The sequence below is a fragment of the Dermacentor silvarum genome, chromosome 8, assembly GCF_013339745.2.
Source record: "Dermacentor silvarum isolate Dsil-2018 chromosome 8, BIME_Dsil_1.4, whole genome shotgun sequence".
Lineage (NCBI taxonomy): Eukaryota > Metazoa > Arthropoda > Arachnida > Ixodida > Ixodidae > Dermacentor > Dermacentor silvarum.
The window spans coordinates 68,271,750-68,285,452 of NC_051161.1; the positions used below are offsets into that span (position 1 = coordinate 68,271,750).

The 13,703-nt window shown below is 43.6% G+C and overlaps 1 protein-coding gene across 3 annotated transcripts; it reads left to right on the forward strand.

The window, feature by feature from the left end:
* The first annotated feature begins 3,255 nt into the window (after nt 1-3,255).
* On the forward strand, nt 3,256-13,228 carry LOC119462689 (uncharacterized). Of its 3 annotated transcripts, none has more exons than XM_037723991.2 (5): nt 3,259-3,465; nt 5,228-5,289; nt 7,843-7,950; nt 10,187-10,213; nt 12,527-13,228. In XM_037723991.2, exons 1-5 carry the CDS (start codon nt 3,351-3,353, stop codon nt 12,599-12,601), a joined length of 387 nt encoding a protein of 128 aa, XP_037579919.1. In that variant the 5' UTR covers nt 3,259-3,350; the 3' UTR covers nt 12,602-13,228. The 3 variants fall into 3 exon arrangements, 2 of the variants coding, with proteins under 2 accessions (XP_049528278.1, XP_037579919.1); XR_007468342.1 differs by lacking the exon at nt 3,259-3,465 and adding an exon at nt 4,440-4,526; XM_049672321.1 differs by lacking the exon at nt 10,187-10,213 and having other exon boundaries at nt 3,256-3,465.
* The last annotated feature ends 475 nt before the right edge of the window (nt 13,229-13,703 follow it).

Genomic DNA, 13,703 nt, shown 5'->3' on the forward strand with positions numbered 1-13,703 from the left:
TAGCGCAAAGCGAGGCGGCCATGGGTGGCAGACTATATACACAAGCACCGACGTGATCTCCAACACTAACATACTTTCGGTGTCATGTCGTCGCCATCGATCCTTCGGCGTCCAGATATAATGCAGACCATATATCGGATGGAGTCTGTCGTGGTCACTCCGTCGTCATCACTCCATTGCCGTCAGTTTTTTTTATTTTGTCGTCTTTAATTCGTCACATGCCACTTTCGTCAATGTGTCGCCATAACGCCACTATCGTTACGTCGTCTTCACGTCGTCGTGCAGTCAGTCGTCACCCCTTATGATGACGCAGTCGTCGTCTTGCCGCCGACGTTGTGCTGCTGCCGTCATTTCGCCATGCTCATGCCACGGTCCTCAAGTTTTCGTGGTTACATTAGTTCCGCCATCGTCACTCTGTCTTCGTCACGCTGTCCTCGACACTTCCGTTGTCGTTCCGTCCTCATAGTTGGGCTGTCGTCAGTCTGTCGTCGTCACTTATTATTTCGTCATCACTGAGCCATCCGTCATTTTATCGTAGTCATTCGATCGTCGTCAATCCATGGCTGTTACTAATGCAGTCGTCCGCATGCCGTCATCGGCATGAAGCTGTGATCCCTCCACAACCGTCATGCCGCGGTTGTCACGCCATCGTGGTTTCATCGTGATCGTTCATTTCTTAGCCCTTATAGCGTTGTCATATCATTGCCGTCAATTCCCACTACCCATTGCGAGACTGAAGAAGTCGGCAACAGAGAGGTACACATGAAGTTGGCAACATAGGCCATCCCCGCAGTGGGTGTGTGAATTTTGTGCATTTCTATCGCCCTTAAATAGAGCGTGCGCCTGCACCTAAACATTTGCGTAATTACGTCACACTTGTCTCACTGCGTGATGTTTCATTAAACATTTTAATAGCCCTTGAGTAATTAACATTTAATTTGTGTAAAACACCACTTCAATTACGTGATTTCCACAAGCATTGCGACCATTAGCGTTACGCTTGAAAGGTAGATACTTACCATTTGCGCGAACAACGCCAAAAGCTTAGCTTAACACCGATTCCCACATAAGCATTCGATCTGCCATTTTTTCCCTTCTGCAGCACTCCTGCTTCTCAATCAATCATGGGCTCATCGTTGCTCACAAATGGTGAAGAAATGGCTTGCATTGTAAAATTTTTAGAACTTCGTAGCGAAACTCTGTCTGGTGTCTCCTCTCAATGACATTATCTCAGCTCACCTACATGCTTGCTACAGCATTCGGTTCTCTGAAAGGGACCACATTTGAAAGAACGTCACTGCAATCCTGTCTACACAATTTTCGTTTACGTTTTCACACACTGTGTCACTTGAATGTTTGCATTCAGACTATCCAGCAGCTGGATCTACGTGACATTCCTACCGCGTACCACTCCGTGGAGTGGTAGAGTGACGGAGTTTTTTTGTTTTTTTTTTTTTTTTTTTTTTGACATGAATATATACCAACTGGCTCAACTTATGTCCGTCCGTCCGCGCGCGCGCGCGCGTGTGTGTGTGTGTGTGTGTGTGTGTGTGTGTGTGTGTGTGTGTGTGTGTGTGTGTGTGTGTGTGTGTGTGTGTGTGTGTGTGTGTGTGTGCAACAGCGACTAGGCTGCGAAGAACTTTCACAGTATCTATGGTCTTTAAACTTGCTCGCGAATTTTATATTACATATATAAGTATACATGTGTTTTGTCTGTGTGTTGTTGTTGCTGTGCATGTAATTAAAAAAATGAGACAAAGAGAAATAATAAGTAAGTAATTAAACGAATTAATTAAAGGGACGTTAGGCATGTGTGTGTGTGTGTGTGTGTGTGTGTGTGTGTGTGTGTGTGTGTGTGTGTGTGTGTGTGTGTGTGTGTGTGTGTGTGTGTGTGTGTGTGTGTGTGTGTGTGTGCGTGCGTGCGTGCGTGCGTGCGTGCGTGCGTGCGTGCGTGCGTGCGTGCGTGCGTGCGTGCGTGCGTGCGTGCGTGCGTGCGTGCGCGCGCGCGCTTGCGCGGGCTTGTGCAAGCTTGCGCGCAGTTCTAGACGTTTCCTGATTGTGTACGCCAAGTGAAGCAACGTTTTTAATCCATTTTCACAGTAAACGTCTGCCGAAATCCTTCTGCACATGAATTTATGAAATAATTCTCCCTGCTAAATATTTTATGCTTTTTTTTATTTTTCTTTGCCTCAATATAAGGCTCATATATTGAAAGCTCTCTGAACAAACAAATGTCACGCAACAGGCAAGGGCATACAATAGGTCACTCTAGGGAGAAAAAAAAGCAATTCATTCGATACTGCAGCCCCAGCAGCAAGAATTCGATATGGTTCACGAACCTGAATACACAAGAGCCATGACAAGAAAGTAAAAGCCGTAGTCGCGCTACGCCAACTTGTTTCTTTTTTTTTTCTTTTTTTTTCTGCCGCTGATGTTATCCTGCTTCATCAGAAATTAAGCCAATCGCTGAAACCACAAAAAGGTTGAACACACGGCCCACTGGTTGAGGTACACTGAGCACAGCTGCTTGTTGCTAGATAAAGCATTAGACATATACGAGTAATTAAGCAAAATCCAGAACTGGACACAAGAATGGTCTCATTGGCGACTGCTGCGCTCTCATTGTACCCTCTCTACAACCCATCTTCCCTCCACGGTAATTCTTTTTGGAGTTCCATTCGGCACTCTTATAGCGGCGTCTGTATTTTTTTTTTTTTTGGGGGGGGGGGGGGGGCATAGCCACATTACCATAATAGTCTGAGAAGTGAGTCGGCACTCCATCTGTCTCCTTTCTCTAGTTTTATTCCTCTTCCCCCCCCCCCCCCAAAAAAAAAAAAAAGCCCTTTGCCGTCGTTCCGCGTGAGCAGTTATTGAGCTGTCCTAAGACGACATGGTAGGCAGTAGCTGTCCAAAGGGCCCCAGACCATTTTATTTTCGGTGACAATGGCACCCCTACTTTAAACCTGGTCCCCTGCAAGAGTAATTTCACATCTGCACGCTGCGTGGGTAAGTTAAAGTACCAATACTAGCTCAATTACACCTAATTTGCTATCTACGGGTTGGCCGCAGTACACCACGTCAGAATTTGCTCTTTAAGGCTTGCGTATTTGTTAAAGACTGAGGAGGTGTCTGCGCCGAAACGAATGGTCTTTGGTACTCCTGTCTGCTACAGTAGCACCCTCATTGGTGGCTTCCCTCAACCCGAGACCCTCATATATGCCTTTGCATCTCTCTTTTATAGCGTATAGATCTCGTATTTTCCGTCATCGACGAAGTCTCGTTGGACGCGGAAGGAGGCGAGCATCGTCGCTTGCCGCAGGCATACTGCGAAACTCGCCACTGCAGCTGTTATGAAGGCGGCAGTGTTACTCTCTGCCGTGGCGATTCTCCTCACGGGAGGCGCTTGCGGAGAACGTCGCCTGACGAGGGAAAAGAAAAACTACATGCCTGACGCGAACATATGCTGTGAGTGACGTTTCCGTTCTTCACGTTTGTTTGTTTTTATTTTATTTTATTTATTTTTTTTGTATGTGAAAACTATAAAAGTAGCTAGTGTTGTGCTTTGTGCATACGCTTTCTCGGAGATGTCTATGTGGTGCGCTTCCCATATGACTACATTTTCATAAACCCAATGAAATCGCATCGAGTCGGCTTGCAAGGACGAAAACTAGTCTTTGCGTTTATGTAAACGCAAGCGTGTCGCGCCAAGCGAGTTTCGAGGCGAGTTCGGTCAGCCCGCCTGCAAGGAGTAGGTTGGCGCGCCCATGCAGTCCGCTCGATAGGATGCATGTAAATGCGGTCGGGTTGGGCTAAGTGACGCTCAACTTCTTCTTACTCGCGTAGAGTTCGTGTGAACGAAGCTAATCTGGGTGCAGCCACGAAGTCGAAGCCGGGACAACCGAATAAATAAAAGGAAACTCGTGACGCTATTGTCCGTGGTACGCATCCTCAGAAAACGCCGTTCCCAGTGGCATAAAACACGTTCCGAGAAACTCCAGTATCAAGTTTTCAATGGAATGGTACCGCAGTGTTGCAGAGGCCACGAGGTGGCCTAAAACCCTGACAACGACAACAGAAATAATTCCAACTTTTGGCGTCGTCGTGTCATAAGTTCGACACGCCCGATCGCTGCTGCTGTAGACGTCTGTTCACAGATACCAGTCTTTCAAATGGCGTGGAGAAGGCGGAGGCGCGAGAACAAACTTGTTTTATGTTTGTCAGAGCGTATGTTGTGTCTTTCAGAGATGCTTTGTTTAGGCACTGTATACATACGAACCATACTGCTTGGCGGCTGCAGGTGTCGTGCTTGCGTGAGTCGCTGAAGCTATACCCACGCTCTGCGGCACTTCTTGGATTCAGGTTACCGTGTACGGTCGCTTGAGGCTCGGCGACTGGAGCGGTTGTAACAGAAAAAGCGACGCACACGGCTTGTAGTGGGGAAACATAGCAGTCTACGTGAAGATAGTGGCATTGCGTGTGATATATCCCATGCATAAAAACGTCCACTTCCGTCGGCGCCTCGCCAGGTGCGTGCTTAGTTTGAACTTTTTCATATGCTAATCGCTTAGGAGTGTATATAAACAGCGATAATTGCCCATATAAGATTTATTCTATCAATAGCATCACTTATCTCACGTAAGCTCTTTAACTTTGACAAGATATCTACCTTATTGTGGGCGTTTTGACCACGCTCTCAGCAACCGGCGTTTATACAAAACATAATGGTTAGAGCTTTAGTGTTCATTAGACGATTAGTTGAAAGTCAGCGCTTGTCCTGTCTCGACCGGTCTGTCCTTTGTTCTTACGGCGCTATGTATTCTGTATAACGTTAGACCATATTTAGTTTCAATTGGCTGTACCGTAGTAGGGGTGTTCCTTAAGTCCAGTCAACATCTACTGATCATTATGTGAGCTTCGAAGGTATCCATATGAAAGAGCAAATGTAGCGTATACAAGAATATGTCGTCGCAGAAAGCGCGTTATGTCTATTTTCTCCGTGAAAAGAACGGCCACTGCCAAGGGACACGTTATCCTGGTTTCTAACTGAAACGGTGAACCGAGTTGCAACAGTGAAAGTGCGTAAATATAGATCAAATATAACGTCGTCATACAGGCTGACGGTCAACGAAACCAAGCATGTACTAGGCTTTTCTGTTATGTTGGTGGTGGCAGATAATCATCATATTGCAATTGACTCCCCCTACTGTGTTTCTTCGTTTATTTTCAGCTTACGAAGAATCCGAGATTGCAAGAATTTCTAAATGCTACTTCAGCCACTTACCATCAGATGTAAGTAGTTGCAGGAGACCTGGATCATGAATAGAGAAGTTGTAGACGAATGAAAACGGGATTCAACGCCAATGGCACCTGCTCCCAGATCACCATGAGCGGCACTTTCTTAATATCCTTGAAGCGTATATAACCAGTGTATTGTGCTTGCTCTAACCTTTCGGGCCCGAACATAGCGAATTACAAGGAACTCTTAAAGTAAGCTAAGGACGGCGAATATAGCGAAGTGACGGTCAGTTGGCTAAAGATCAATTTATAAGCTCACTAAACAAGATATTCTAAACAACTGTGATTACGAGTCATATTAGGGAATTCGTTTTTTTTTTTCATATCACCACTCAAAGAACGCTGTCGATCCCGCACATGAGCAAATATCTTAACAGCAATATCTTCCTTTTTTTTTACAAATAGCGTACCAGCAGGCTTCAGACATTTTGGGTAAATTTGAGCGCTAGGGTAATATGTAAATGCGGAGAAGTTGACAGGAAAAGCACTCACTGACAACAGTCAAGTTCTCTGCTTTTCCGTATTACTCTTCTACTCACCGTTATCCCGCAATGTACTGTCCCGCAGCGTTGCGGAGCGCGCGTGTAATAAAAAAATGCAGAGTGGTTCACTTAACTTGTACCAAACTTAAAAATTATGCAAATGCTACATAGCTGGACAGAACCAAGGTAATGTTGTTTGTCGTCGCTTGGAGATACTCAGGTTATTTTTTGCATTTGGTTATATTTTACCACGAGCGTCCAGTCGCGCGGCAGTTTCGCGTGTATTGACGGGCTTCTTTATGCTCGGAAAAAACACTTTTATGTAGCATGTATTGAGCAACGGAAAGCTGTATCGGGAGTTCTTCGCGCTGCTCTACAATTTTCTCATTTACACTTTTCATCTAATTGTAACATAGAGAAGTTGAATAATTAATTGAGACTAATTTTATGATTAGGCGGAATGCAAAAAAAAATAAACTTTAGTATCTCCAAGCTGACGACAAACAGCATTACCTTCTGTCCAGCTACGTAGCATTTGCAGATTTTTAAAGTTTGGCCCTAGTTAAGTGAAGCACGCTGCATTAAGAAAAGCAAGGAACGAGAGATGCCACAGAAAACTGCCGGTCGGTGTAATAGCTGTTACGAATGATTGTCCGGGTAAAATGAGGTGAATGTGCTAATCTTCCATGATTTCTTTCAAAACTAAATGGCGCTGCTTGTAAATATTTTTAATGAACGTCGATATGGGGAGAAGGGAGCGGGGGGGGGGGGGGGCGTCAACTGCGATCTACAAAAACTACCACTCTCATTCCACTGGTGCTTGCTTATGCCGGCGAATACGCTCGTTTCATGTCGTGTTCGATAAGAAAAATTAATTTTGCACTTGTAAAAACGAAAAACATCGTGTTTACCTCCCTGTTTCTGTATATTAGGACAATAGACATTTACAATATGTACATAACTCTTTCTCAAGGAAGAGTTATAACTGCGTTTTCATTTAAAATACATTACGCTGGGCTAAAGTATTTCAATTATTAAAGTTTGTGGGATGTTTGACACCGGAAGTCTATAAAGTTTTTTGCATATAAGCAAGAAAGTGGTACTAGTTGAGAGTTCAAACACGCAAGGCTTTGTTGGAAGTTATCTTTTCTACATGGGATTCCAGGTGCGATCATCAAGTCCTCGATCTCGTCATAAGTTTATGTTCGGATAGACTACTGCTCGAAATGCAGGATATTGAGCGCCATTCTGGTATTGCCCCTTTGGCGCCTTCCGAAGGTCTGGCACGCTCACAGTAGCCACTTTCAAACTTTTACTATCGGTTTCGTGACTCCAATGTCACACACTATACTAGGCTCATACTTTACAACGGAATGGTTTGTGCTGGTGGAAGTGTACGAAAACATATGATCGTTTTGCTAGTGCCCTGAAAGAACTGAAACTGATACCAAATTTGAACTCTCGAGGTATAGAAGTCATGTCATGGATGATGTGCGTAAGTACAGCCTTGGCAGCAGATTATTAATACGCGTGTTCCAAAGCGTTATAAGCGTGTTCTACGAACCACGTACGTAGAATGATTGCCTGCTGTACAGGAAGAACGGATTGCTGTGCGCAGTTAATCTTTGGGAGAAGTATATAGGGTCTATGGTATGCATAATACACGGGCAGGAATGTTTCGATTAATTATGGCCTTTGCAGTAAATTGCGTATTACATTGGTCGAAACTGTCATATAGGCATGTTTTTAAGGTGACCTGGCAAAACGATATGTGATATCCAGTTTGAACTTGCGGAAAATTGGAACGATATTATGGGACATATGCGGCCAAAGTTTAAACTTAGCTGTTCAAATACGGCCATTTATATTCAGTAATTTATACAACAGCTCAAAAGAAGTGACTGCGCTGGAAATTCGGCTGTGATTCTGGCAGCCGCGTAAGTCTGCTGTGGTCCCCATTCATTCTTTCTTTCTTTTTTAATCCCAGCATGTGAGTTGATACCTCCCAAATGTCAGCTGCTGCTGTGGGATAACTTACCTGCATTGTATCTGTTACTGTCTACAGTTTTCCAAACAGGTGGAGGAGTCGGTAACGTCCCTATTCAATGGCATGAGCATTGTGCAGACCATCATGCTGTTCTGTGAAATCAATAACGACGATGGCTACTCCATGGTTCGTGTGCACTGAGTTTTGAACTTCTCTTATATTTATAGAGAGAAATTAGCACCGCTAGAACTCTGGAATGTGGTGTGCTGTGGCAGCTTCTTTCCGTTTGTTTTTGGTATTAAACATTTTTGTATAGGCTCTTCCAAATGAACGTACTCTAGAGCAGATGAATGGTGTTTCCAAGCGACTTTTGAACCAGTCTGAATAGAATTTGCTCCATTTATAGTTTGTGGTAAAACGCAGTTACTGTTGTTCGCAATATAAATGCGGCCTCAGTTGAAATAAAAACGGCGCAGTTTGCAGAATCTAAAATCGATGAGCATGAAATGGAGAATTTTTTTGTTCAGTTCTATCAAAAGACTATTACTTCTTAAGCTTCATAAAAATCGTAATCAGAACAGGCATCCTTGGAGAGTTTTTAAGGGCACAGAATAGAAGTTGCAATTAGTTATGCTCATATATAGTCATTTATTATGCTAACTTTTTGGAAAGCATTGCATGAAATGCAGCTCTATAGTGTCTCTTATTCAACTATAGGTTTTGCGAAGACATTTAAAGCTAATACTGATATATGTGACTGTAAACCTAGTCTTTTTTGAAAAGTCTAATGTAAATTAAAATTTGCTATTTCCTGAGTTGCGAATTAACACCATTACAAGCATTATGGACATAACATTTATTATGCTGCTACATTTATAACGTTTGTCTCGGCAATTTAGAGCGCAAACGCAAAATTCGCTTCGATGTCGGTCTCTAAGACAGATCTAGTTTTCTCTGATGAAACGAATCTCGTAACATCCTGTTGAAAGCTTGTTCAATTTTATACGCTATTCCAGCCATAGCCATATTTATGTTTAAGAAAACGAAAGCTGCGTTGTATGGGTAACTTGTGTTCGCCTCTTTACAAGCGTGCTAGTATTTATTTATTTATTTATTTATTTATTTATTTATTTATTTATTTATTTATTTATTTATTTATTTATTTATTATTTATTTATTTATTTATTTATTTATTTATTTATTTATTTATTTATTTATTTATTTATTTATTTATTTATTTATTTATTTATTTATTTATTTATTTATTTATTTATTTATTTGTGCTTCGGTAGATACATCAGACAGAGCTTGTTATCTATATTATATTTGATCGCTCGAGAATACCTTAGGAAACGAAAACTCAATCTCGTATTTCCGCGGCGCAGTTTAAGTGATCGATTAAAGATTATTTATGAATGGCTAAGGTCACTGTTGTGAGAAAGGTACTTTCTCAACGAGTTTGGTAGAGCTAGTACCAAAATTATAGCGCGCGAAGCAGATAGCATCGTGCAATACGCTCCATTTATTCAGTAAACCCGCAAGATCACTTACACCTTCCTTAGATTTTCTTCTTCGTTTATAAAATGCTACTGCAAGGCGCGTGTGCGTGTGTTTGTGCTTCTGGCGTCCGCTGTAGGCATACTTTCATAATAGAAGGGGAAATGGGGCTCTTATTTGGGTGTGTTCTGAAGGTACGGCTCTTAACGAGCATGAGAATATTGAATATAGGACATGACATTTGCTGTGCTTTGCCCTTGTGGCTTTGACCAGCCTCCTTGTTTCTTGCGCTAAGCCTTTTAAAAATCTGCCATCGATTATTCTACATTTACCTTCTGCATATTACCGCTCGGCTGTTATGATAGCAATAAACATCGAAATAATTGTTTAGAGCAGAGACAATAGTCGCTCGTAATGATTGTTGCTGCCAAGGTAACATCTAGATTCAGCGATAAGCGCACTTGAATCTGCAGAGGCTTCATAATGCACGAGAAAGCACAGGATAAAATTTATCATTTCTAGATGTGAAACAGTTAGCTGCTCGAAAGAAATGTTGCGGAGCTACCGCGCGCTACACATGAAGCACAAATGACCTAACACTGATCAGTTGTAAACGTAGAAAATTTACCCGCTCAATAAGAAGTGTTGCGACGGTATACCGTGTAGTAGAATTGAACCACGAAGAACGAACGAGGAAGCCGGGGTGAGCGTTTTCTTTCACTGAAGCCTTGACAAATCGTCAAAAAAGTCAATGTACTGCTCGTCATCACCAGAAAGGTTCAGATAATGCACTGTCACATTGCGTTCTTGTTAGATTAGTCTGAAACTCAGTCCTTTTCGTAATCATTCTGTGATCAAGCGCCACAGCAGACGCGAGCGTCGAGTTGCTTCGTATGAAGTTAACAGGTTCATTTTTATCCTTTAGATAAATGCGTGGATCAAGGAGCTGCCTGTAAGTGCCAATTTTTTTTTATAAGAACAAAAGCTTAACTAGGCCGAAGAAACATTATCCTGCACTGACACTTTTGTGCAGCGCTCCTTCCTCGACATTTATTTGCATTGTTCTTTTTTTTTTTTTTTACTGCTCGTTCCATAAGTTTTATTGCATCATGTATTGCATAGAGACCATGCTCACAAAGTGTTATCCCTTTGAGTAGTGTCAAGCAATAGAGAGGCGATACAAAGTCAGAAACGTACGGTGGTTAACCGGAACAGCATCCGGGAGGCTACTTGACACCGCAGAAGCGGCTGGGCGGCTGAGTGGGCTGTGGCAATACATACGAGAGGTACTGCAAAGTCAGAATTTATTAAATACTCCTGTTCAGAATTGTACACTCGTCAATGTCTCGTAGGTTCACTTGTTTTAGAGCGATAGCTGTATGAGCGAAATTAAGAATTGACAGGGTGCAAGCCCCATGGCTCATATTATACTAAATATGAAATAACATTTCAACTGTCAGTCTTTATCATTAATGCTAAATACCGCAGATATAAGCATGAACAAACAACAAAACTTCACTTATCCTATCTTTTAACTAATCACATTAGGAAGCACACTGCGATTGAATGTTTTCAGGCGGCGGGGAACTCTAGATTCATTTTGACCGCCTGCGGTTCATTAACATGCACGAAATCGCACGGTACACGGGCGTTTTTTGCATTTCGCGCACATCGAAATGCGGCCGCCGCGGCCGGGATTCGATCGCGCTACCTCGTGCTTAGCAGGGCAACGCCAAAAGCCACTATGCCACCAAGGCGGCTAAGCGCAGAATTGAAACCAGTGAGTTCTCAAGACACATCTGCTTGGAGTTAATCCTGAAACTAGCCCCAGTTTTGAGATAAGCGCCTCTGTCAAACACAAAATTGGTACCAGCCCAATAATTCCCTTTCATGGGTATGCAAACTCATCGGCTTCAATTCGCAAATTGCAATATGTCTCCTACATTTATTGGTTAGAAAGGTTAGTTAGTGAAGGAAGACTAACCAGAAAGTAATCTGAGCTGTAGTAGTAAATTACCCTTTCAACAATCCCCCCCCCCCCCCCAAAAAAAAAAAACACACTCTTGCCTTGAGAGTAGGCTTGCCAAGCCAGAGAAGACTCAGAACCTAAAGACGGGTGGCGCCACCGCCTTAAAGTTTCCGCTCCAGCCTAGCATGACGTCATAGATTGTGACGACTTCTGCTCAAGCCCAGTGAAATTGTTATCGGTAAAAATCTACTTCACTGTATGCTACAAAAGCCAAAGGCTCAACTTATCAAGTTCAAGAAGCTCAACTTAGCAAGAGCGTTTTAAAGGCCATAGCGCCCCCCCCCTCTCCCATAAAAAAAGAAAAAAAAATGCCTTGTTGAAGTATGTGACGTCACAGGCATACAAGGGTAAGGTTTCTGGCGCGAAGGCACGCTCCTCAACACATTAGAAGAAAAATAAAATACTGGCAGCCCTCAGAGCACCATAAATCGCTCACTATATTACTTTTCTGCAACCAGTTTCCATTTTATGTCCTATAAGAGTTGTCATGACGCAAAAAGTGGTCACGTGGCAGCGCAACATGGGGACGTTTTTTCCACTCGCTCCAGCCCACTATGACGCATGCTGTGCTGCTGTATCGGGTCACACGACGAGTAGCAGCATAGCAGACGACCGAGCAAGCCGGAGCCAGCACCAAACGTCAAAGTGTTCCATGTGACCACCTTCTGCGTCACAACACACTCACCCACTAGGACACACAACTGAAACTGGTTCGTAAAAAATATTATAGTAAAATTACATAACGCGCTTTAAGGCTCGCAGTATTATCCTTATAGGGTTTCCAGGTCAAGAACTCTCGTTTAATGTAAAAAAATAAGCATTCGGAAACGTCACGTGAGTACTCCTTTAACAGAGCGGAAGCGGCTGCAGTGCGCCAGGCTAACATTTGCGACCGAATTCACAATGATTTTTGGTTCGTAAGTTATTTTTGCAATTAATGTCTGATGCTCCAATTCACGATTGGTCCTAATGAGCCACGCCTGATGATGGACAGCATCAAGATTGGCTGAAATTCTCTCTCACGAACAATTTTAGCGCAAGAGATTTTTGTGAATCCGGGCGCTGAAATCCGCTGCGCGTCATGTGAGCCCATGCCACGCTTCGGCTTACCTCTTCCATCGTTTTCATACTACGCATGCTCTCTACTCAGAGTTATATAAATCATCAGCTTTCGCAGCTGGAAGGATGTGGAACGCTGAACATTTTTTTTATTTTGCTCTCACTTAAAATTTTCAGCCAGAAAACCAGCAAGATGCTTACGACAGCGCCTGGCATTGCTTCTCCAATCTCAAAGAGATATTTCTGAGCTGATACCTTAGAGGGAGAGAAGACACCGTCACTACCGCTGAGATGTGCCTCCGACGGTTATACACACACTCTGGACCAGCCCCTTTTCTACGTGCTGGAGGAGGAAAAAAATAAAGTGTTAAATGGCAGACCTGAAATTCTTCCCATGCTCTTTACGGGTTACGCTTTCACTTTCCCGTGTTCCTGAGAATAAACTGGTATGGTAAAAAGAAGCATGCCTGCCGGTCCCCTGCCAGCAATTTCCGAACAGGTAGGTGTACCTTCAAAGGGTTGAGGTCCCCGTAAATATGTCCCAACACCAGGCCAGGGAGCACGCCTACAGTTGTAGCAAAGAAAGGGTTTCCTCTTTTCGAATTTCTTTTGTTGCTCTGCTGTAACTCCAGGGGTCCGTTCCGACCCGGAAGTACTACATTTTCGATACAATCATTACAGGCTCGTTCTTTCTCTTTTCTGGCCCTAGCTTCGGCCTGCCGAACCTGAAATTGAGATCGCCTTTTCAACCGTCGCTGACTTCGCGAGCCCAACGCGTCACACATTCCTCGGCTAGTTCAGCGGCTCTGGCTACCGTGCTAACTTCTGGCCTATCTTGAACACAGTAGCTCACGTTCTCAGGTAACCGGTTACAAGATTGTTCAAGTGCAAAGCACTGAAGAACCTTCGCGCGATCACCATAGGCTTTTTGTTCCTTAAGCCATTCCTCCATGTTTGACATAAGCTTATATAGCAAACTCTGGACTCATTTCTAGCCTTTTCCGTTTAGCGGAACTTCCACCGGAACGCTTCCGCTGACAGCCTATACTTTCTCAGAAAACTGGACTTTACCTTATCATAATCCTCAGCTTCCTCTCTGGTTAAGCGAGCTGATTACGTCCGTTGCCTCGCCCGGTAACAGCGTGAGCAGACGCTGTAGCCACAACTCGCGAGAGAACTCTTGCTTCTGGCACGCCCGCTCGAAGCTCACCAAGAACAAACCAATGTCCTCTCCGAGCTTATAAGTCCGCATTAGCTCTGTCATCTTTAGATACGTGCTCTCCTGCACTGTTTCATTGCTCGTCGGCCCTGCTGCTCTAGTTAGTTTCATTTCGGACCTCGAGTGGCTTCAATT

What these genes read in the sequence shown, in the direction of transcription:
- LOC119462689 (XM_037723991.2), top strand. Translation starts at nt 3,351, where the DNA reads ATGAAGGCGGCAGTGTTACTCTCTGCCGTGGCGATTCTCCTCACGGGA. An exon ending in GCCTGACGCGAACATATGCT is followed by an intron (nt 3,466 to 5,227) that starts GTGAGTGACGTT and finishes GTTTATTTTCAG; the next exon opens with CTTACGAAGAATCCGAGATT. An exon ending in ACGACGATGGCTACTCCATG is followed by an intron (nt 7,951 to 10,186) that starts GTTCGTGTGCAC and finishes TTTATCCTTTAG; the next exon opens with ATAAATGCGTGGATCAAGGA.